General features: G+C 37.3%; 1 protein-coding gene across 5 annotated transcripts; it reads right to left on the reverse strand.

Annotated features, from left to right (window-relative positions):
• Nucleotides 1-2,127: 2,127 nt before the first annotated feature.
• Nucleotides 2,128-19,520, reverse strand: LOC122043187 (WASH complex subunit 4-like). Of its 5 annotated transcripts, none has more exons than XM_042603690.1 (26): nt 19,409-19,520; nt 19,038-19,300; nt 18,618-18,967; nt 16,980-17,097; nt 16,698-16,821; nt 16,526-16,606; nt 15,209-15,425; nt 14,140-14,209; nt 13,983-14,036; nt 13,033-13,101; nt 12,863-12,919; nt 12,694-12,801; nt 12,541-12,610; nt 12,279-12,322; nt 12,002-12,091; nt 11,422-11,603; nt 11,220-11,328; nt 10,990-11,088; nt 10,769-10,912; nt 10,504-10,665; nt 6,548-6,763; nt 4,893-5,053; nt 4,647-4,806; nt 4,293-4,472; nt 3,465-3,659; nt 2,128-2,387 (listed from the first exon to the last, which is right to left on the reverse strand). In XM_042603690.1, the coding sequence occupies exons 1-26, from the start codon at nt 19,416-19,418 to the stop codon at nt 2,304-2,306; spliced, it is 3,417 nt and encodes a 1,138-aa protein (XP_042459624.1). In that variant the 5' UTR covers nt 19,419-19,520; the 3' UTR covers nt 2,128-2,303. The 5 variants fall into 5 exon arrangements, with proteins under 5 accessions (XP_042459624.1, XP_042459623.1, XP_042459627.1 ...); XM_042603689.1 differs by having other exon boundaries at nt 11,220-11,331; XM_042603693.1 differs by lacking the exons at nt 16,980-17,097; nt 19,038-19,300; nt 19,409-19,520 and having other exon boundaries at nt 11,220-11,331; nt 16,698-16,814; nt 18,618-18,747.
• Between the last annotated feature and the right edge of the window lie 1,897 nt (nt 19,521-21,417).

Below are 21,417 nucleotides of genomic sequence, written 5' to 3' on the forward strand. Positions count from 1 at the left end.
TATGACTGTGATGTAACCAATGATTGGATACGTTTATCTTTATGCTCTGATCATTAAGCTATCGTTTAAACCATAGTTTTCTTCACATGGGCCAAGTGGGAGAATGTAAGTTTTGTGGCCCACGTGCCACAATATAGTTAGATATTAATTATATTGTTTAATATCTAATTTATGGTTTAAATATATCATGTCTATATGATAAGACTTCTCAATTTGAAAAGGTCTCTATTTGAAAAGGTGTCTATACACACGTTGATAGAATGTGTAGTTATCTAAAAATCAATTATTAGAAATGGTCCTCTCTCTCCATATAAGGGAAAAACACAAAGATCATTATCTATCGCAAAAAGAAAACTCTGTGAATCAAGATAAAGGAAAGAGAGAGAAATCGCTTCTATTTGTTCTTCTACTCTTCTACGAATAGAAATCTATGACTACTCAAGGTTAGTAATTCAATTTTATCAGATTTAAATAGGAGTGTGATTATCATGAAGTTTCAAGATCCATGATTAAATCCATCAAGTTTTGTTATGAATTTTAATAAGAGTTTACACGGCGGCGGTGAGCGGTCGCGGTGGGCACAGATGGCCGGTGGCCGCGGGCGACGATTGCGGGCGTGAAAACTTCGGCCAAAACAAAAACCTAGTCCAAATGTAGAAAGAATATAAAAGGATGGCTTCACAGCCATAGAAAGAGAGGATAATTCCATCCAACTGGCAATACTAAAACCTAATCCAAATCTACAGCCAATGTACATCTTCATACTAAACAAAACAAAAGCAAACCAGTCAAGGAAACCTGGAGGTTGCGGCTCGGTCACTGCCGTCTGCGCGAAAGGGAGAGACGAGATGCGAGAGAAACCCGATATCACTTACGCTAAGAGAAGAAGGAACTCGGTGGCCTGCTCCTGTAACACATCAGAAGAGGAAGGATCGGAAGACGGTTCTGTCAAAGGTAGAGGGGCGGCGAAGGGCCGGCACGGCGGCGGTGCTGAGGCGAAATCGCGAAAGAGCGGGGCAAATGCTTTCACGCGCGGGAAGAGAAACGAGGGAAGATTGTCAAGCGGAAGAGCGGGAGAAAAAGGTTTCACGCGCGGGAAGAGAAACGAGGGAGGATTGTGCGAGAAGCTTCCAGGGTTTGAAGTGACCGACAACCTAAAAACAATCAGCTGAACCAAATAAATTGAACCGGTTCAAATTGATTCAGTTAAAATTCCTCTAAATTGAATCCTAATTTAATCCGATCCGAATTGAAAAGCAATACATTTACTAAACATGTATACGTGAAAGTATCACATAATTAACAAAATGTCATTTCAAAATAAAATATAATATAAATGATGAATAGAGTCAGTATACGAATATGAAAATAAATTTAGATAGTAGAGGATGTATGATGGAATAAATTGTAAATCATAAATTTTTATGAGATTCGACCCCTAATTGTAATATTAAAAATATTATACGTTTATTATCTGTGCTACGTTCTACAGGTGAGTAAAGCTTACCAAAAAATTCAATAAGTACAGAGATAGACTAATGATAGATTAAAAAAATAAAATTAATAAATATAAATAAAAAATATGCATTGACACTGTAATTAGCTATTAAATACATAACCAATTTTAATTAAAGAAATAAAATTTTAAAATGTAATTTATAGTAATTAAATTTTATTAATAATTTATCGTTTGTTTGCCTCCCTCAAATCCAGCCCAGATCCGAGAAAGCCACCTACATATACATATATATATATGTATGGAAAGTAATAATTACATATGTAAAATATATAGGATCATTACTCCAATAGGACGTATTATTTATTTATTAGCCAATGTAATTTCCGGTTCAAAAATTTTTGATATTGCATGATAATTAAATGTAACAACATTAATAAATAACATGATATTTAATAATTTAAAGTGGTTGAATTTAAAAAACAAAAAAAGTTAGAGGGCGTTTGATTAACATTTTTCATGTTATTTTCTATTTTCATTTTATGAGAAAATGAAAAATATGTTTACTTGACATTTTTGACGTTTATTTTTAAAAAAAAAAATTCTAAGAAAATAAAGAAACACAGAAAAATCATTTTTTGAAAAATGAGAAAATATGATTTTCTAAAAAATGAAATGAAAATATAAATAAATCAAACGTACCCTTAATTATTTAGTACATGAAATGCCACCTGTATATGTCGTAATCTAACTAATAGTTTAACAAATTATCCTGGATGAATTACAAAACTTATACATAAATTAAAAGAGGAAAGTATATAAAATGTGTATAATGTTAGCACTCAACTCAAGAGATGAATGCTCTGGCAGCATTGAGAACATACTCAACCAATTCAATTTCCTTTTGGTACTTGATGCATTCATCCAAACCCTGTTCAATATTATCAGGAGAAATAAGGTTAGTTAAGAGGGAGTAAAGATACTCCAACCTGTTTGAAATAATTACTCTGGAAAAGAATTCCGTAAAATTGTTTTGAAAATATATTTCTTTTGTACCTTAGAATGTGGTTGCCAAGGCTTTAGGTTGAAGACCTACATTCGTTAAAGGTTTTGGGGATTGATGCTGAAGGTCTTTATATATATCTTTCTAAAGGTCCTTATTTTCGTTCCAGACATCTTTTATAATCTGTCCCAAATTATATGAAAAGAGATAAACTACGGAGTTAATAGATTGCCAAGCGACTAGGAGGTGGGAAGAGTTTTTCCCCGAGGACATGTGCCCACCGAGATTTGATTCATGGCCCATTATAATAAATATGTCACCCTCTCACCAACTAGACATCCCCGTGGGGACTATATATATATATATATATACATAAAAAGAACATTCTTCTCTTCTCATAATTTTATCTATTTACACCTTTATCTTCTCTTCAACTTAAAATTTCTGATTTCCTCCACTGTAAACTGACTTCTGCTAAAATGTTTAATTTTATCATTTTACCGATTTGTTATCTTCTCAAAATGGATCTTATCTACTATCTTCCCCTATCTTTTCTATCTATTTAATGGTGATAGTATACACGACACCTATGATTTTTTTTTTTTTTAACTTCGATACCCATTTGGTACATCCAAATTGATATCTCTGAATTCTTGCTACTTTGCCCACAATCTTCCCATTGCTAGCCATACTTCAATATTATAAGTAATAACAAATTAAACTTTTAAAAATAGATAAGTGAAACTTCAATAATGATATGCACAATAAAATTAAAATATATATAAAAAATTAAGTTAAATATGTATATGCAATCCAAACCCATCCCTGGCATTTAACCGAGCATCTTACTAAATCCCATCAAATACACATTCAATGTATCTTAACCAAAATACACAGGTGGGATAGTCACGGATACCCAAAAAAATCCTAATTTTCTATCTTCTCTAGTAAACAGGATTCAAGAATTTGCAAATATCATACTTTAGAAAAGGTATTCTTACATACCTTCTGGATCTCAAGAGGAATTGGTGAAGTCTGGCTCCACAGCTTCCAGCGGGCGAGGCTGCCACCCACTCTGCTATTGGTATCTTGAGCCTTGCTGCTGCCTGTGAGTTCCAAAGAGGATATGCGCTCTTCAAGGCTCTGCCTTGCAGACCCAAACCAGTTGAGAGCATCGAAGGAGCTTTCTTGTGCCGACACCTGAAAAGATACAACATCAGCATTGAGTTAATGAGTAATCATACTAGTAACAATGAAGCAAACTAAGGTGGACTGGAGACTATGATTTGGTATACCATTTGCAAGAATTGAACTGCAGAGAAACAGGAGAAAAATAAGATGGAAAAAAAGACACTGCATTACTTTGTACAAGCATTGAAATATCATTCCAAGCCATGATTTTGATCACTGATATGATGCTGGTGCTATACCTAGAGTGCGAACACAATGCCAGAGGCACCAAGGAGAAGGAAGAGGAGATGAGAAAAGAAATCTGGAGGAGGACAAAGGGAGAAGAGGAAGTAATCACACATGCAAAACAAGATCCTCATCTTGGAACTCTTGTTTGGAAGCCTCCGTAGCCTCATCACAGATGATCACGAAAGCTCATTGTAGAAGCCAAACCTTGTGATTCCTGACAAAGGCTCCATCACGCTGGCTCGTGGAAGCTTGGTTGTGGAAGCTTAGCCTTCTTTCATGTGCCGTTCAATGGGCGGAATTATAAATTTTACCCATGCCAACGATGGAATGATTTTCAAAACCATGCTTGTAAAAACAAGACATTTCCAGAACCCTGCTCCATGATTTGTATATGTATATATAAAAGTAACATACCTTGAGAGCAAAAGCAACCCCCATGAAGAGGCTATCATGCATGTACAGAGTATTTTCAGAATCATGGTCCGACAGCAGGTTGTCCTTGTAACGCACTTGGGCGCTCACCAAATTTACTATGATCGAAGGAACTATCTGAGACAAATCTTTGGCATGATCTTCTGTGCCAAACGGATGTTCCTACACATTAAAAATTCACAGAAATCAGATGTATAATCTGAAGTCACATTGAAAATAGACTCAAAGTAATGAAGCAAGTAATTAGATTTAGAGGACATTTGATCAAAGAAAGAGATGAAATGCAAAGAAACAAGAAGAATGCACAACAGCACTTTGTGCAGAAATATTAATTACCTTGACAAATCTGTTTATGAAATCAGAAAAAGATTCCATTCTTGCGACAGGTTCATATTTCTCTGCAATTGCCTTATCCATCACTCTTCCAGCTTCAAGAATTTCATCAGCTAAACCAAGTTTCTGGTAACTCTCCTCAAAGCTCATATCAAGTGTGGGTCTACAGTTGAAAATCACTGACTGAAGTTGAAAATATATAAAAACAAAAAAAGGAAATAGACACTCGTTCAAAGTCCAAGTGCAAACCGAGAAATGTTGCAAATATGACGAGAACTGCCCGCTAGAAGAATTCTCACTAGTCCCAAAGCATTTCCAATCTGACTCATGATAACATTGAGAGGTTCAAGGAAGCTTGCCTCATGATCTTGCTTTAAAAAGGGAAGTCTGCTTACTATTTCCTTGTTGTTCTACAAGATAATTTCAACAACAACAACAAAAAAGAATAAGGAGAAAATAATGCACAGGAATATCAAGTTCCATGCAAAGCTTAGACTGGGTTTTTACTGGGGAGACTTAGGAAGAAATTGAGGCAAAGCTTAGACCATGTAACCCAGCATGAAGATGGCCAAAATCAAGAGAACCCAACAGTAGATAATATGGCACAAATACAACAATTGAAATAACTAGAACAGTATACTCATATGAGAACAAACTCAATATAGTATGCATCTGGCCTGCTGAGATAGGAAGTGCTAGCTCCAGAGTGTTAAATCCAGAATGAAATTTCATTTTGTACTCGAAAATTCCCAAATTGTTCCAGAACAGCTAAAAGGATATTTTTTAACCAGAAAGAATTCACTTCAGATTTATATGAGTATTTTTATTAAACTAGTAAACGATCAATGTCATATAGGCCAGGGTCAGAACTCTTGTTTGTCTCTGCACACGTACCTCCTCTCTCTCCGATTACTAGATGTGCATGATATTTTCGATTTTGAACTTTCCAAAGGAGGTAAAGGCAACAAGTGGTTTTAGTATGGGACAGCTAAAAGCTCTGCTTCTCTTTGTTCTTGCGAGATGAATATGATTTGCATATCCTACAACTATTGGGAGAATGTATAACTGGATTTCAACAAATTTTGAGCGGTTTGTCAAAATCGCTCCAAAATAACAAAATAGAAAATTTCATCTATGATGGATTCTTCACTGGGACGAAGAGGTATTTTTCTTGCTGGATAACTGTCAAACAGTTAAGATACTAGAACAATATTTTCTTTCTTGATTCTTGAAATAACATAGTATAGTCCCCTAGCAAGGAGAAATAACCTGATCAGTCTATTTATACAGACTTCTAAAGTTGGAATTATGACAATGAAGCAAATCCTCACCTTTGGAGAACAACCCAATATCTATAATGTGCTAACTTAGAGTAGTTTGATTAAAAATCTTTTACACAAAATTCTAGAATGAGGAAAAATTCCTCTTTGTAGTAGGCCTTTGAATACTTTTAAATTCAAATAACTTTACTTGATCATAGCTGAGTAAACAACTCTTCAGTTCTTGGTAAGCAAGATGGAGAGCATATGTTGTGATTGGCATAGAAAACATGTTGAGATAAAAAATCATATTGTAGTTCGATGCCATTAAAATTTGTTAAAATCTGCAGTTTTTCCTCTCTGGTCTACTTGTGGAATATCCTTATTGAAATTACAGGATTTACACAATATTCACCTGAGAAAATTCATGCATATAGCCAGGCATCTGACAATTAAATATTAAAGAAAAAGATCTCTGGTAACAACTACTTAAATAATTAATGAAATGTAGGGAATAAACTGATTATTATCACTGCATCTCAAACACATAGGAAGTATCAGACAAATAAAGTATTGCAGGAGATTAAGTACTAATGAGATAAAGGGAAAAGCAATAAATCTATGATACAGTCTTAAAAGGAATACCTTCAAGATGTAGTCATTTGACGAGTCTGTCCTACATTTATTTTTAAGCAACGGAGACAAATTTGTAAACATTTGTTCCAAAAATTTCTGTATTGAATCTGAAGCCTTGTATATTACTTGTAGACCATGAATAGAAACTGAATGTGTAATGTCCTCCACACCAATCAGTCGCAAGTTCTTCCTGTTTTTACCTTTTGGAATTTTATCAATGAAAACCTGTATGATACAGAAATGGACTATAGATAGACTTATCTAGAATGTTGCCCATAAAGATAACAAAGGTAGTCACATATCAAGATTTAATCCGGATATGAATTTTTATTTGGGAGAAAACAAAAAATAATGAACCCATAGTTCCTTTTACACATCTTATCTCTTTCTAACAAAAAAAAGGATTACAAGTGATAAAAGCATCAAGCAAAAAAGTAATAGTTATGCAAAAAAAAAAGGAATCTTGACAGATTAAGGCTACTTTTTCGTGAAATTATTTTCTAGACTTTCATATGTTTAGTGCAATAGAAAATCACAGTCAATAGAAAATGTTCTTCTAGTTAGCTAAAAATTTTGTTTTACTGACCGACATTATCAACATTGTTTTAGTAAAATGGCTTCCTCTGTGAAAGAGTGGAAGTCATGTTCTCCACTTATCTACGAGCCTTTCACTCTAGCAATAAACAATTTTTCTTCCTCCACGCTCCGCCTTTGTTCGTCAATGTTGATGGGGCCACTAGCTAGTTGGTCAGACGAGCAATTGGCCCGGGCTCAATTGAGACAAAACTCTATCAAGTCGAGCTCAACGATCTGGGCGTGTTGGTGCAATATCCCCTGGTCAGGTTGACCAGGTTGACTAAGCTTGAGTTGGCTCAAGCTTGAGTCTTGATTTGGGTTTCGATGTTTGACAATATATGGAAATTGCAGGTGCAATCGTCTAGTTGGAGAGATTGTTGGTGCAATTCCCCACTAGTCAAATTGACCAAGTTGACAAAAAGAAGAGTCAAGTAGATCAAGGTTGACCGGGTACTTGACTGGGAAAGTCCTAACTGGAGGTTAGGTAGTTGGGAAAATAAGTCAGGTGAAAGTCTGATGAGTGAAGCCAGGCAGTTGAAAATCCTAGTGAGTGAAACTAGGTGAAAGTCCTTGTGAGTGAAGCCAGGCAGATGAAAGTCCTAATAAATGAAGTCAGACAGTGGGAAAGTCCTAGTGAGTGAAGCTAGGTGAAAGTCCTGGTGAGGCAGTAGGAAAATCCTAGTGAGTGAAGCTAGGTGAAAATCCTAGTGAGTGAAGTCAGGTGAAAGCCCTAGTGAGTGAAGCTAGGCAGAAGAAAATCCTAGTGAGTGAAGTCAGGTGAAAGTCCTAGTGAGTGAAGCTAAGCAGAAGGAAAGACCTGATGAGTAAAGTCAAGCATGAGGAAATCCAGGGAGGTCAAGGTTGACCGGACACCTGGTGTTGAGAAGTCCAAGTAGGTCAAAGGATTGACCGGATACTTGCAACAAGGAAATCTAAATGGGTCAAAGATGACCGGACATCTAGTGGAAGGAAGTCCAAGTGGATCATGGAGGACCGAACACTTGGCATGAGACGGTGAGTCCAAGTGGGTCAAGGTTGACCAGACACTTGGCACGAGGAGAAAAGTCTAAGTGGGTCAAAGGATTGATCAGACACTTGGTGAAAAAGTCCCAACAGGTCAAAGTTCTCCGGATGCTAGGCATGAGGAATTCCAACAGGTCACGGTTGACCGGATGTTGGATTTAGGGACCCTAGACTTGAGTTAGGCAAGTTAGGGTTGGTCAATTTAATCAGATGATCAAATTGGACCAAGCCCAATTGATCAGCCGATTGGGAGAGTGCTGCGATAAACAGCAGCCCAATCAATCGTCCGATCGATTGAGAAACATTATCACGAGCACAGAAGGGGCCCCAATCGATCAGTCGATAGATTGGGCACCATCAATCGATCAGTCGATCAATTAGGGTTGGATTTCTCGCACGGACGCGAGAAAGCTGAATCGATCGGTCGATCGATTCAGGCTTTTCCAGCGAGAGCACAGAGCCGCTCTGAATCAATCGATTCAAGCCTCCCCAATCGATTGGTCAATCGATTGGGATATGACTATTGCGCGGGTAGCGAGCGATAGACGGCCAAGATGGAGCGGATCTGACTTGGCAATCGATTGGAAGTAAGCTCAATCGATTGGGAGCCTTAGAAGTGTAGAGTATAAAGCCATGGCGAGCTTTCTTCTCCGCAGTGCTTACACGATTCTTCTCTACTACTCACTGTCGGAGTGAGGGCTTGGAAGAGAAGTATTGTTGCACTTTCCAAAGGGTCCAGAGGCGTCTTCATCAATAAGAGATCAAGCAAGAAGAGATTTTTCATTTGTATTCTGGTATTTTCTTTTTGCATGTGTTGTATCTTGTTGTGTGAGTGTTGTACGAGGTTTCTCCACCTCCAGTAGTTACCAAGAAAGAGTATTTTCTTAGTGGAGTGTCTGTCGTGTGTGGATCCTTGGATTAATTACTTCTTCTTGAGGTGGATACCAAGTAAATCCTTTATGTTAACATTGGAGAGGTTGCTTCGAGTTTTATTCCGCTGCAAATCATCACGAAGCAAGCCCACGAAGCACGACAAGCTATTCACCCCCCGCCTTAGCTACAATCGACCCTAACTGGGTGAATCCATTGGGTCGAGCTAGTTAACCTGAGTGGACCTATTGATCAGCTGGGTGGACCAAGAGGTCGATTGGTTGGCTGGCCACTGTGATAGGTCGGGTGCGTCAAATGCTCCGATCAAAACAATAAAGCCAATCAGCTAGATTGGTTACACATGATGGGAGGTATGGTTTGGATGATTAGGCCTATTGGAGCAACATCTTAGGCAAATTAACAGAGACGATCAAGATGATTACAACGATCGAGTTGGTCAAGACGATTAAACTATTTGAGATGATCAAGACAATTGGGTCAATCGAGTCAAGATGATAAGCCCAAGCAAATCGATCAACCTAACCGCATTGAATTGGTCATTTCATATAGCAAGCTCAAACTAAGCTGATCCACTTAGTCAGGCCAAAGTGACTAGTCCATCAAGTCTAGCCAACCTGAGAAAACGAAAATATTTTCATATGTGCGCACCGAATACCAGAATATTTTCCAAATATTTTAGTAACTCATCCAAACAACAAAAATTAATCTATTTTCCCTAAAAATATTTTTCCTAGAAAATATTTTTCACAAAAAAATTGCTTTCTAATAAGCATACGGAGCCCAAGGTTCTGCAATTGTTATAGTTCTAGCAATACAAGGGCATAAACAAATTAAAGTTCGGCCTACAAAATTTTGGACTCTCTTCCATGTTCTTCCTAAAGGGAGTAATAAATTTGCTAGAAGATTCATAACCAAAGAATAAATTAGATACTAAAGTAATTAAAGAGTATAGTATAGTTGTTTGCCTAACCACTTATCCCAAGCTTTATGCTGTGCCGAAAGTGGACAATCTTTATATTTATATTCTTAATACTTCTCCATATAGTTGTGTGGGTGGGCAACGTGAAAGGTTTTGCCTAAACCAACTATATAAACTAAAGAGAATTTTTTTTTTGACAAACACAACATTTGAACTCAAGATCTCTTGCTCTAACCACACAGTTACAAAAGTAACCAATCTTCATAGTTACATTCTTAATAAGGTATAAGTCCTTTATAGATGCTAATCCATCTAATTCCTTATCAAAGGCTTCCTGTCGCATCACATCATGATCTAACACAAATGTTGCCAATCAGCATTGTCTAATATTAACTACAAACCCAAGACCAAAAAAATCAACTTAATCAATAGTCATGCAAAGGATCAGGTGGAAACACTTCATCACGAATATTCATCACAAGACCCTGTAGTTGATATAGTATCTACTGCCAAAAAAAAAAAATTCAGTTACAAGAGAACAATACCAATTTGTTACCTGCTTAATTATGTTATAAGTGTAGTTCTTGGTGAAGGCACAGAGATCTTGGACTGTCTCATTGATACCAATGTCGTGAACCATAGAATTTCCAACAAAATAGACATCATCCAACATCAAACCATACTTTAGCTCAGCTAGAAGCTGCATTTCTAGGTATATCTGTGGCAACAGAAGATATAAATCATAAGCAAGAACTACCAGATACACAAAAAGCATTCTTGAATTGGCTATTAGATGGAATCAAATGTGATTTAAGCCCAACCTTTCTGTCATATGTTGGCATAGTTGAGTGATTGTAGAAGGCAGAATTCAAATAGTTCTCAACATGTGAACTTATATCAATGAACTTGAAAGAAAGATGCAATGGTTTGATTGCCAAGTACCATGCAAGATTGCGCACACCAGTCTGATGAAAAAAAATGCCATGGAATTACTATCAGGAAGATAATTAAAGATAATAAACCCTGAAACAATGCATGCTACCTTGGTTGGGTTTACAACCACAGATCCCTTAAAATAAGTTGAATGAACATGAAGACGGAGATCATTTTCAATATCTCTACAAAGAGGGATAATTATTTCCTGTTTCAGAAAAACGTCTTAGGAACAGAGTATCACTGAGAAAGAAAATGCAAAGAGCAAAAAATGGCCAAATTAAATAGTTACAGAAGTGAAGATGCATTATTTTCCCACAAAAATGTTATCAGGCCCACATTTTTCACACCATATTCAATTTCATTCTGATATGCTTCCAGAGTGTGCTTTCCAACTTGCCCAAGCTTAAGAAGCTTCAGTCCATCTGAAAATGCATCAATAAGGTACCTGCTAAGGAGAATTGTCATCACAAAACTTGGCATAAAATTATCTCTCATATGCCAAATTGAATGTCGTGTAAAGACTATCGAGAAGCCTTACTGTAACCATGAAAACCTTCCTACTTCCACATAAACCATTGAAAACAAACTTCCCATCATCTCCCTTCTCCAATACAAGAAGCTAGAATCAACAACAGCAGAACTGATAGCCTGGAAGCCTACCAGTGTCCATAACTTTGAAGTCAACTTTCTAACCCTTGTAAAGTCAATATTCAAGTAGCCCTGCAATGTTAAATTTAGTTTCTTACATAAAAAATAAAATGAGAAAATCACTGGAAACTAAATATATGATGGAAAGAAAATGAAATACTGAGTAACGATAGACAGTCTAAATATTAATTAATACCCAAAGTATTCTCCTCCTTTAAACCTTGAAAATTTAGAAGACTATGGGAAGACAATGCTCAAGATTAAGGAGATAAAACTCTCCAAAGATCAAAAAATAACTGAAAACAGAATTACTCAACTACAGAAAGAATAAAAAAAACAGTAAGTGCATTAGTGAATTTGCTAACAGTTTAATTGGAAATCAGGAGAAGGGTGTCTGTTCTAAACGTCAAAGAACACGACTATATGGCGGAACTTGAATTTTAAGTTGTAACTATATAGTAAACACTCACAATGCTTTGAAGAACATCCAAGATGTTCAAGAAAATTAGCTGTCTCTTGTGGCTACCTCCTCCTTGAAGCATTTGCAACAGCATATGCACCTGTGACATATTATTAGCTAAGATCTACAATAAGCTATTTGAGAAATTAATTCATAAACAAAAAGAAACCAGTAAAACTTCAGAGAGAGAGAGAGAGAGAGTCAACAATTGTTCAATTAGCTAGGATCAAATCCAAAGAGAGAGAATGGATACATATTTGAAACTATATCTCATAGATGATACTAACCAAAGATAGAGAATCTGTAAGCCGGGTATCTGTCTCTTTTCTACCTGAATAAAAGAACCAGACAAACCAGAAAATCTGTCACAAACGGTCAATGCACAAGCATTGAAGCAGCAAATTCATCACTGAAACAAAATCATAATCCATAAAAAGCATTCGAACATTGGAGTCCATTGACAATAGAATTGGTAAAAAGAGCACAAAACACACTAATATTGTCGCTGTTTTAATAATAATGAAGCAGCATAAATGTAAAATGTCCTACGTGTTAATGAACTAAAAATGCCCAACTGGTTTATTTGGCTCCTTTTATCCACTTCAATTTGTAGCATATCCTGTCAATTTAGATTTAGAGACAATCAGGTGTTACTGCTATTAAACTTCTACCACAAAGCATCTTGGAAAAGCATTGATATACCTTAGAAGGCAATATAATCTGCTCAAGATCTGCTTGAATAATATTTATGGTATGTGGGAGACTTTTAATCATATCAGACCCTTTGGTCTGGAAGGTTTGCTCCAAAACCTATTGTGTGTATATTAGTTGTAAATGCACCAAAATAGTGGCATATTATATAAATTCACACCTTCAATGAAATGATCATATGACAAAGAGACTTGAGCTTCTCCCTCTTGATTGGAACCTACATTAACAATATCTCAAGGATATTAGCAATATTATTGCTAGATGAAAAAATAAATATGACAAGTTAAGACAGTACTCAGTTGATTATGAACAAGGATTTGATGTAGTTACCTCAAGTAATGCATGCAAGTCGAGTATTGACTGAATAAGCAACTGTAGTCTATATGCCACAACTAATCCCTACATCAAATGAACAAACCAATGAAGACACTGCTAATAAGAACAACAAACAGTAGCACTTGCATCAATAAAGAATCAAAATGACCAAGGTATATGGTTGAGATTTGGCTCTAAATTCTAATGGCAAAAAGTAACTGCAACCTCTTCAGGTGACTATGTCATAGAATTGAAAATAGTTACTCCATAAAGAGCATCATGCAGAACGCAGTTCTATTAATTGGGGATGCTACCATCAGAAAATAAAATAGAATCATAATTAGATGTGCAATGCCTAGATCTAGAAACTGTGTAGAACTTTGAAATTGAGTCTGTAAAGAACCCAACTCCAATGAGTTAGCTCGGATATCCATCTATGTAACAATTGAATTTAGGAGAACTGCTATTCATCTTCATATTTTGACATTGCTGCCAATGGACACAAATCACAAGATGCTTCAAGAAAAACGAATCAACTGCCCTATTCTAATGGATGGAGAAGATGTGACATAATTTAATTAGGTGAAAGTGACTCATACAGCATTGCATATTAGTTGAAATTTTGCCTTCAGGAAAACAATCGTACAAAAATGTGTTGAAATCTGGAGAAACATGGATCATATTGATGAAATGGTAGAGGAGTCATGGTTGGATTATCTCATATGATATTTTAGCATGATCATTCTTTCTAAATGTTTTTTCTAGGAAAAAAATGTGTTAATTTTTTTTTCCTCCATGTAACTGTTTAATCTTATATACCATTTTATCTTAGAATGGACTTGCATCCATAATATACAGGGAGAAAAGAGATGTCCAAAAGATTAACAGCAAGTCTAGTGGGAATACTGCATAGTATAGCTGAATAACCTATTAACAGGTTAAGGAATATCAAAAGTTTCTGGAACCTGAATAGTCTTTTTCTGATGTATCCTTAACCATCCTTCACTCAACAATTCCGCCTATCAAAAAAAAGGAAAAGAAAATTAAAAAGAGATGAGAACAAGAACTTCCAAATTGACGTGGAATTAAAAAAATCAAAGAAAAAAAGAGAAATTTAGGTACCACTGGATGAACAGTTGAATGAAAAGATGCTACCCAACAAGAAAGTGTGTCTTTGATAGTTTGCCAGTCCCTGTTTGACTAGAGGGAATTCTTATCAGACAGAATAGTAAATAGGCAGATTTTAAGATGAGATAATTTTTCAAAATGTGAAGATAAACAGGACAGGCCAATTCATCAAATATACAGAACCATAATAAATACCATATATGAATAAAAAAATTGGAGATTAATAGATTGCTGATTGTTATTCTGGAAAGTCCACTTTAAAATTTCTGTTGATAGGAAGAATTTGTGGAAAGGAAAATTTTTTTGCTAAGTCTTGAGTACTCCAAATCATGATGCAAGTTGCGACTATATTTTTGTCCAACGAGAATACAGTCTCGACTAGATGTAAATCCATGTCAATGCCTCCTTAAGGATGATTGTTTTTTTGTCATAATGTTGCTATAGGACTCATCGTGTTTTTTGTCATAATGTTGCTATAGGGCCCAACTTCTCCAATTCCATACTTCCAATGTATGAAATACTTTTTCCCTCTTTTGATGACAGAAACAAACTCATAACCCTGATCCATTCTGCATTTCAGAAAACAAAGCTTAAATAATAATCACCATACAGAAATCAAAATGATGAAAAAGAAAATGGTATCTAAGGGTGCCAATCTGATATTTGTAAAGATAAAAAGTTTCTATTCTTGGAATTAGAATTTTAAGTCATAAATGAATCATTTATGTGAACGACCTTTCGCAATTTAACTGCCCTTTGAAATGGAAGTTTATTATTTGTGGGTTCCAAAACTTTTTAGAGGGTGCAAACCCTGCTGGAATCACATTATTGGTCACTCAAACTCAGTGGAACTGCCCCAAAGCTTTAAATTTGCCTTTTCTAAATCAATGGATATAGGACTCAAGCACTCAAACCAGCTTCAAAAGGAAAGTATACAGATAGACAAACTTCATTACATCTATGTATATATAGCAGAATTATAGTTCACAACATCTTTCAGCATATAATAATTTTCTCATGTGTACTAACACAAAAGTGAATGGAGACAGACTTTAAAACATACCTTGAATGGATATCATTTAAGCGCTTAAGGTAATTGTTAATCATTAGATTACGGTCCCTTATGGCTTCTCTCAAAAACAGCCAAGAGGATAATGATGAAGGAGATTGTTCTTTCAGAACATCAACTAGCATAATTCTCTTGCCTCTAATATACAAAAGCGGGGACAGATGAAGCATATCCAGCAGCATCTTAACTAGTTTCTTCTCAGGAATAACATCTGACATAACAAGTTAGGATAATTACTATAACAGACTACAGAAAAATTGCCTTGACTACTGAACAAATGAGGATCACATCTTTCGTTCAGAAAAGAAGAATGTCCTTCTCATATAAATTTTAAAGGAGCTACAAAATTTACCATAAGATTGTATATCAGTGATGACACTAACTAATATGGAGAATAATCAGGAAAAAACAAAGCGCCTAGAAGGTGAACTTTATACACTACAAGAAAAAATGTCCATTCAGGAATTGTTGACAATAACCATTGCAGGTTAAGAAATAAAATTAAGGGAACATAAAAATGCCACAGGTTAAGAATTTGTTAACATTGAAGCACGTACTTAAACTGTTAATCTATGATATCAGAAAATAATTTGTTCCTGAGTCCAAAATGAATTGGGAAATGACGAGGGTACTAGGATTAGTCATAAACAGTAGAAATGACCAAGAAGCATCTAGGCACTGTTTATTATAGTTAGGCCTTCCTAACAACAGAAATTCTGAACTTTACATAGAGAGTATGATACCAAACCTTGCTGACATGAAATGAAATCAATCACAACGTGAAACTAACTAGACAAATGGATATAACACTCTAATGGTCAACTGAAGATTTATTTGCCCCTGGCTGTGGTGTAGCTCCAGGACGCCCATCCAGTCTCCCAAGCACCCATGGTTTGATTCCCAGCTATGGCAACATTTTCCTCTAATGGGATGACAAATCTGGGATGTTAGGTTGTTGGGCCGGTCACTATGAGCGCTTCCGGATTTATCCTAATGGCCAGTGGGAAACTTCCGTGGGCCAGGCGGCCCGAAGGGTTGAATACCTATTACCTAGTGCTAGTGCTAGCTAAAAAAACTGAAGATATTGTAAACAGCAATGAGAAATTTCATGATATATTCATAAAGCAGAACCAAATATTTAGGACATGAAATTCGCTAAAAGTTTATGATGGCGAAATGCAATATTTTATTTAGATCATTTGTTAATCATTGAAACAGATTTCTGTTCTATGTGACAAATAATCCAGGATAAGTTATGTGAAAACCACTCAGACACATTATAAGAAATAACTAAAGGATGTTCAGTTGTACCAGAGACATGTGTGGAAAATATAAACAGAGCCATATGCTGCAATATCTTCAATCGATCAACTGGGAGTTCCTTCCAAGTATCTAACATAGTTATGACAGGAAAAGGTGAAAAAGGAAAAATGATAAGTGACTCAAAGCTCCTTGACTAGAAAACGGAAATCAGGTTGATTACCAAGTCTTAGAAGGATATCTACTAAACCATCATGGATGCAAGAAAAACATCCGTCGATGAATTTCTTATTGCCCTTTACCTGTTGCATTATTCCCAGCCAAGATGATTCCTTGTACACTAACCACTTGAGAAGAAATCTTATTAGGCCCATGCCAAAGTTTAGAATAGAAAAATTTACAATAAACTATTAGGCCCATGCTAGATAGGTCCTCAATCAAAGGTGCAGCAATAAGTACAAGAACCTTGATCATTAATTGGTAAAACAAAACATATTGCACTTACCTTGAAGAAATTAACTTCTAGAAGCTTCTCAAAATGGACAACAACTTGGTCTAATAAGTCTATGTCCTCAACAGTTATATCAAAAGTGTCAATCTCTAGTTTCACCTTACTAAGCATCCTACAAAACCAAAGGAGAAAACATGAGAAAGAAGACACTAGAGATATTCTGGAACATATTTTACAGGAGACATTAGTTGTGCTAAGATGACATATGTAGGTCAACACCATAACACCACCACTCCACTAGCATATCACCATCAAAACCAGTATTTCAAACCTTGCACAATAAAGCCTAATTGTTAAGTGAGAGGGTGAGGCAAATGAAACACTTTTATGTCCCTAAGATAGCAAGTCATTCCAAATCACCTTTCATACCCCATTGATCATCTTTGTGAACCCTCGTCATCATCCTCTGGGTTAAGATCTTCCCATATGTGCAACGTTTAGTAGCTGCTAACATTTGAAAATCCTCCCTTACTTCTATCAGAAAAAATTCTATCCCATCATGTTGACAGTCAGATTCTAACTATAATAGGAATTATACATGGTAAGTTGAGAGGATTCTTCAAAGGCAAACCCATACTGAAGAAGGGTAAGTGAAAGGGTCTGAATGTCAATAAGACTTCCTCTTGAAAATTCTTTTCTGTTCTCATTGTCTTATATCATAAACAAATCTAAACATTCAACAATAGCAGTAGCAAGTCATTGTATCCCAACTAAATATTAACTCTCTAGGAGATAACAACAGATAGAGAAAATCCAAATGCAAAGTTCTAAAAATTACTATAATGCGGTTGCATTTCTCCATATGCAGGAAAAGACATCATTATTTGTGATTATGTTAACTGTAGCTAGCATCTAAATTTAATGTTTGGCACCCAATTAAGTCTTACATTGAGAGTTGTGGGTTAACAAAAAAGTTTTATAAGGATCTACTATTATTGTAGGCTTAAGAATTTGAGGTAGTCTTACAAGTTGGGTAAATTCCCTTGACTAGGGAGATTGCGACAATCAATATTAAAGCAGACCTAATCCTAAAAATGGTGAGATGTTAAAGAGAACTACTAGCATGGTGGTGTAGCCACCATTAGGCCTCACATGCCATCAATTAAAATCAATTTTGGGCTATGAGTTGGGCTTTAAGTTTTGACAAGGATATCAAATCTTACATGGAGGAGATTAAGACACACCAGTTTAGTCGCGCATAGCAAGTTGTGAAAAGTTATATATGGTATGAATGAGCTACTATCGCTTAAACATCTTATTCCAGAAGTTGAACCTGACAAGTTAATAGGTCAGTTGTTGCATTTAAGTGGGTTGCAACATAGTGGGTCAACTAAGGATTTGAGCATCACCAACCGCATACAGCACAATGCTTAAATAAGAGGAAAAGCATGGAAAGACTACTCAGTTTTGCATATTTTCAAATTTAAGAGGCTCATTTTTATTCATTGTGATTGTCGATGTCTAATGGAACCACAAATCTCCAGATAGTACTACTATCTTCATCGTTATCAAGTTGTGTTTCTATGGTTGGCTTCATAAACTAACCTTCTTCTGAGCACTTTGCAAATTCATGTCACAAATAATACTTGAATCAACCAGCTACTACTGTTACAGTAGAAGAAATTGCCTAACCTTGAGAAAGAAGACAAGTAGTTCTTTATGTGTTCATTCTGCTTTATGATCTCGTCCAAGACAAGAAACACTGCCAGGCCTTCCCCAAGCGCTTCAAAAGCTGTCCTCAACATCAGATTTTTAATCGAATTTAATGGCCGGACGTTCTTGTCTCCAATAGAGTAAACTGAATTGAGCTGCTGTAGTAAGTTTCCCAAAAGCTCCGCCATCCTGATCGTGGTCTCGTACAATTCGATGAACAGCGACAGCGATTCTCCAAACGCCTTCTGAGGCTCACCTTCGAGAAGCACCTCCTGCGGGCTTGATCGATGACCGAACAACTGCAACTGCCTGAACAATCGTTTCGATGCCTAATCGAGAAATTGGAGTGTCAAATCACGCGTTCAAAGAGGACAAGAGAAATCTAATCGCCTTCCTCACCAAATTGCTGAGATTGGAGATTTCGATGCAGTCGTACGAGAAGACGCTGATGAACTTGGAGAGGGAAACGTTGTCGGATCGGAGGATCGTGGAGAGCTGGGAGTGCTCTATGGGACAGACGAAGAGGCGTATCGGATCGGTGGTGGTCGGTGCGAAGGAAGGGATGGAAAAGGGGTCTCCAGCGAGGTCTCTGAGCAAGTCGTGACTCCGGGTGCGCCATTCGTCGACTGCTCGGCGTAGCTTCTCCTGCTGCTCTAAGAGCCCTGGAGGAAACAGAAACAAGCCGTGTAAATAGCAGAAAGTTATCTAAAGAAGAAGAACGATAGATCAAGTAGCGAGCGAGGAGGAGGGAGGAAGAGGAAGCAGCTCACGCGACGCCATGCCCGACGGGGAGCGACGCACGGAGGCGGCGGGGCCGATCCTGATAGAAACAGTGTGCGTTGCTCTTCCGAATTTAGCAATTTCACAAAATGATATTCGAATAATTTCAACAATATTTAATAAGCATATCATTTTATATTTATTTATATATTATTATTATTTAAAATGGTATAAATCAAATCAACGTCCATAATTTACAAAATAGTACATCCGTTTTCAATTTAAATCAAATGGCATCCCCTTTACTAATTTTATCCTAAGATATTATTTGACCCAACATTATTATTGCAACTACCTATCACTATTATACTATATCGAAGCTACCACGTAATTATTACAATATATAAAAGCTATCAACTAGCTACTATAATATATTTAAGGTAAATTTAAGAATTTAAAGTTTACACTATATAGAACTTACTAGGTAACTACTATAATATATAGAAATTTTTCAATAGCTACTATAACATATAGAAATTATTCAATTATTGTTATAACATATTTAGAGTGAGTTTAGAATTTAGGATTTACATCGAACTGCTATAATATATATGATGTGGTGATGATGAAAGAGCTCACCTCGTTATCACGGTGGAGGTCAAAGTCAAGACGGTCAACACGTAGATAGTATAAGTCGATCGGACGAAACACGCCTCGACGGGGGAGAAGGCTCTGATCTGTCGTCGCCTTCGACATGGTGAGCAATCAAACAACTGACACTCAAGGGAGAACGGCGTACAGAAGCCGAGCCGAGTGGCTACCCCCGCTCGACCAGACATCAGAGCTTAACATCGATAGAGTTCAACTTCGGCCGAGCGACTACCCCGCTCGGCCTGACAGAAGGTCTCGACAATGGCAGAGTGGAACTTCGGTCAAGTAGACAAGAGTATCAATGCCAACCGGACGGGGCACCAGAGCGGTGAATAGCCAGCCGAGCGGCCAACCCGTTCGGCCTAGCGGTACAGTACATTGATATCCATCAACATCCTTTTGGAAGTTGATGCCGCCGACACCGGGCATGGACTGCCAGAAGATCGTACAGCGGAAGCTTCCACTGTCACTTCAAAGATATGCTCGACCCGTTAAAGTATTGTGTCAGTGACACTTTATTGACAAGTCTTTTTAGGGAAAACTCTGAAAAGCGTGTTCGCCTTAGGAAGTGTGCACACGTGCTACCGGAGCTCTATAAAGGGGGTTCAAGCATCAATAGAGGTATGCGATATTCACTATTTGCGCTACAGTCTTCTTGTTGCTCCGCTTTCCACTTCATCGTCGATGGCTAATTTGAACGTCGGAAGACCAACGTCGAGGACCCCTTCCCTGGTTCAACACTGACGTAGTTTGTGTTGCAGGTCCGAACGGAGTTCACGAGAGGTTAGCGTGAGCGCCACATCCCCAGCCTTCTGTCTCTTCGACTTTCGGACGGGATTATATTTGGCATCGTCTGTGGGAACGTCACCTGATTCCGAGCCTAGAAGATGAACGACGCTGGACGACTCACCACCGTGACACTCACTCAGAAGGAGCTTGAGATGCTCGTTCAAGCCCGAGCGGCAAAAATGATCGAGCAATAACAACAGGCGCTAACCGATCAGCCAATGCCACAGCCTGCAACATCGGCATCCGGTAGGCGAGCGGGGCAGGAAGATCGAGCGGAGCAAATCTCTGTATGGGGGCAAAACAGAAGGCCAACCGATACACAGGGGGAGGCGTCGCCCGCGCCGATTCCCTTTTATCGCACCCTGTTCCAAACCCCCTCAGAAATAACCCAAGCGCATCAAGAGCGGGGATCATCTTCGGATGATGCTCCCTTTTGAGATGCACGAAAGGGTAAGGCGCCCCGGAGCAACACGTCGCCCGAACGGATCAACCAGTAGTTCTCAGAGGAGATCTTACAAGACCCTCTGCCCCGACACTATACCTTGCTGGCGATCGAGATGTACAACGGATTGACCGATCCAGATGATCATTTGGATCAGCTCGACAATGAGGCCACGCT

The sequence above is a fragment of the Zingiber officinale genome, chromosome 2A, assembly GCF_018446385.1.
Source record: "Zingiber officinale cultivar Zhangliang chromosome 2A, Zo_v1.1, whole genome shotgun sequence".
Classification (NCBI taxonomy): domain Eukaryota; kingdom Viridiplantae; phylum Streptophyta; class Magnoliopsida; order Zingiberales; family Zingiberaceae; genus Zingiber; species Zingiber officinale.

What these genes read in the sequence shown, in the direction of transcription:
- LOC122043187 (XM_042603689.1), bottom strand. An exon ending in TAGAAGTTAATTTCTTCAAG is followed by an intron (nt 16,822 to 16,979) that starts GTAAGTGCAATA and finishes TTTCTTCTCAAG; the next exon opens with TGGTTAGTGTACAAGGAATC. An exon ending in TTCCTCTTGAGATCCAGAAG is followed by an intron (nt 2,388 to 3,464) that starts GTATGTAAGAAT and finishes AATATTGAACAG; the next exon opens with GGTTTGGATGAATGCATCAA.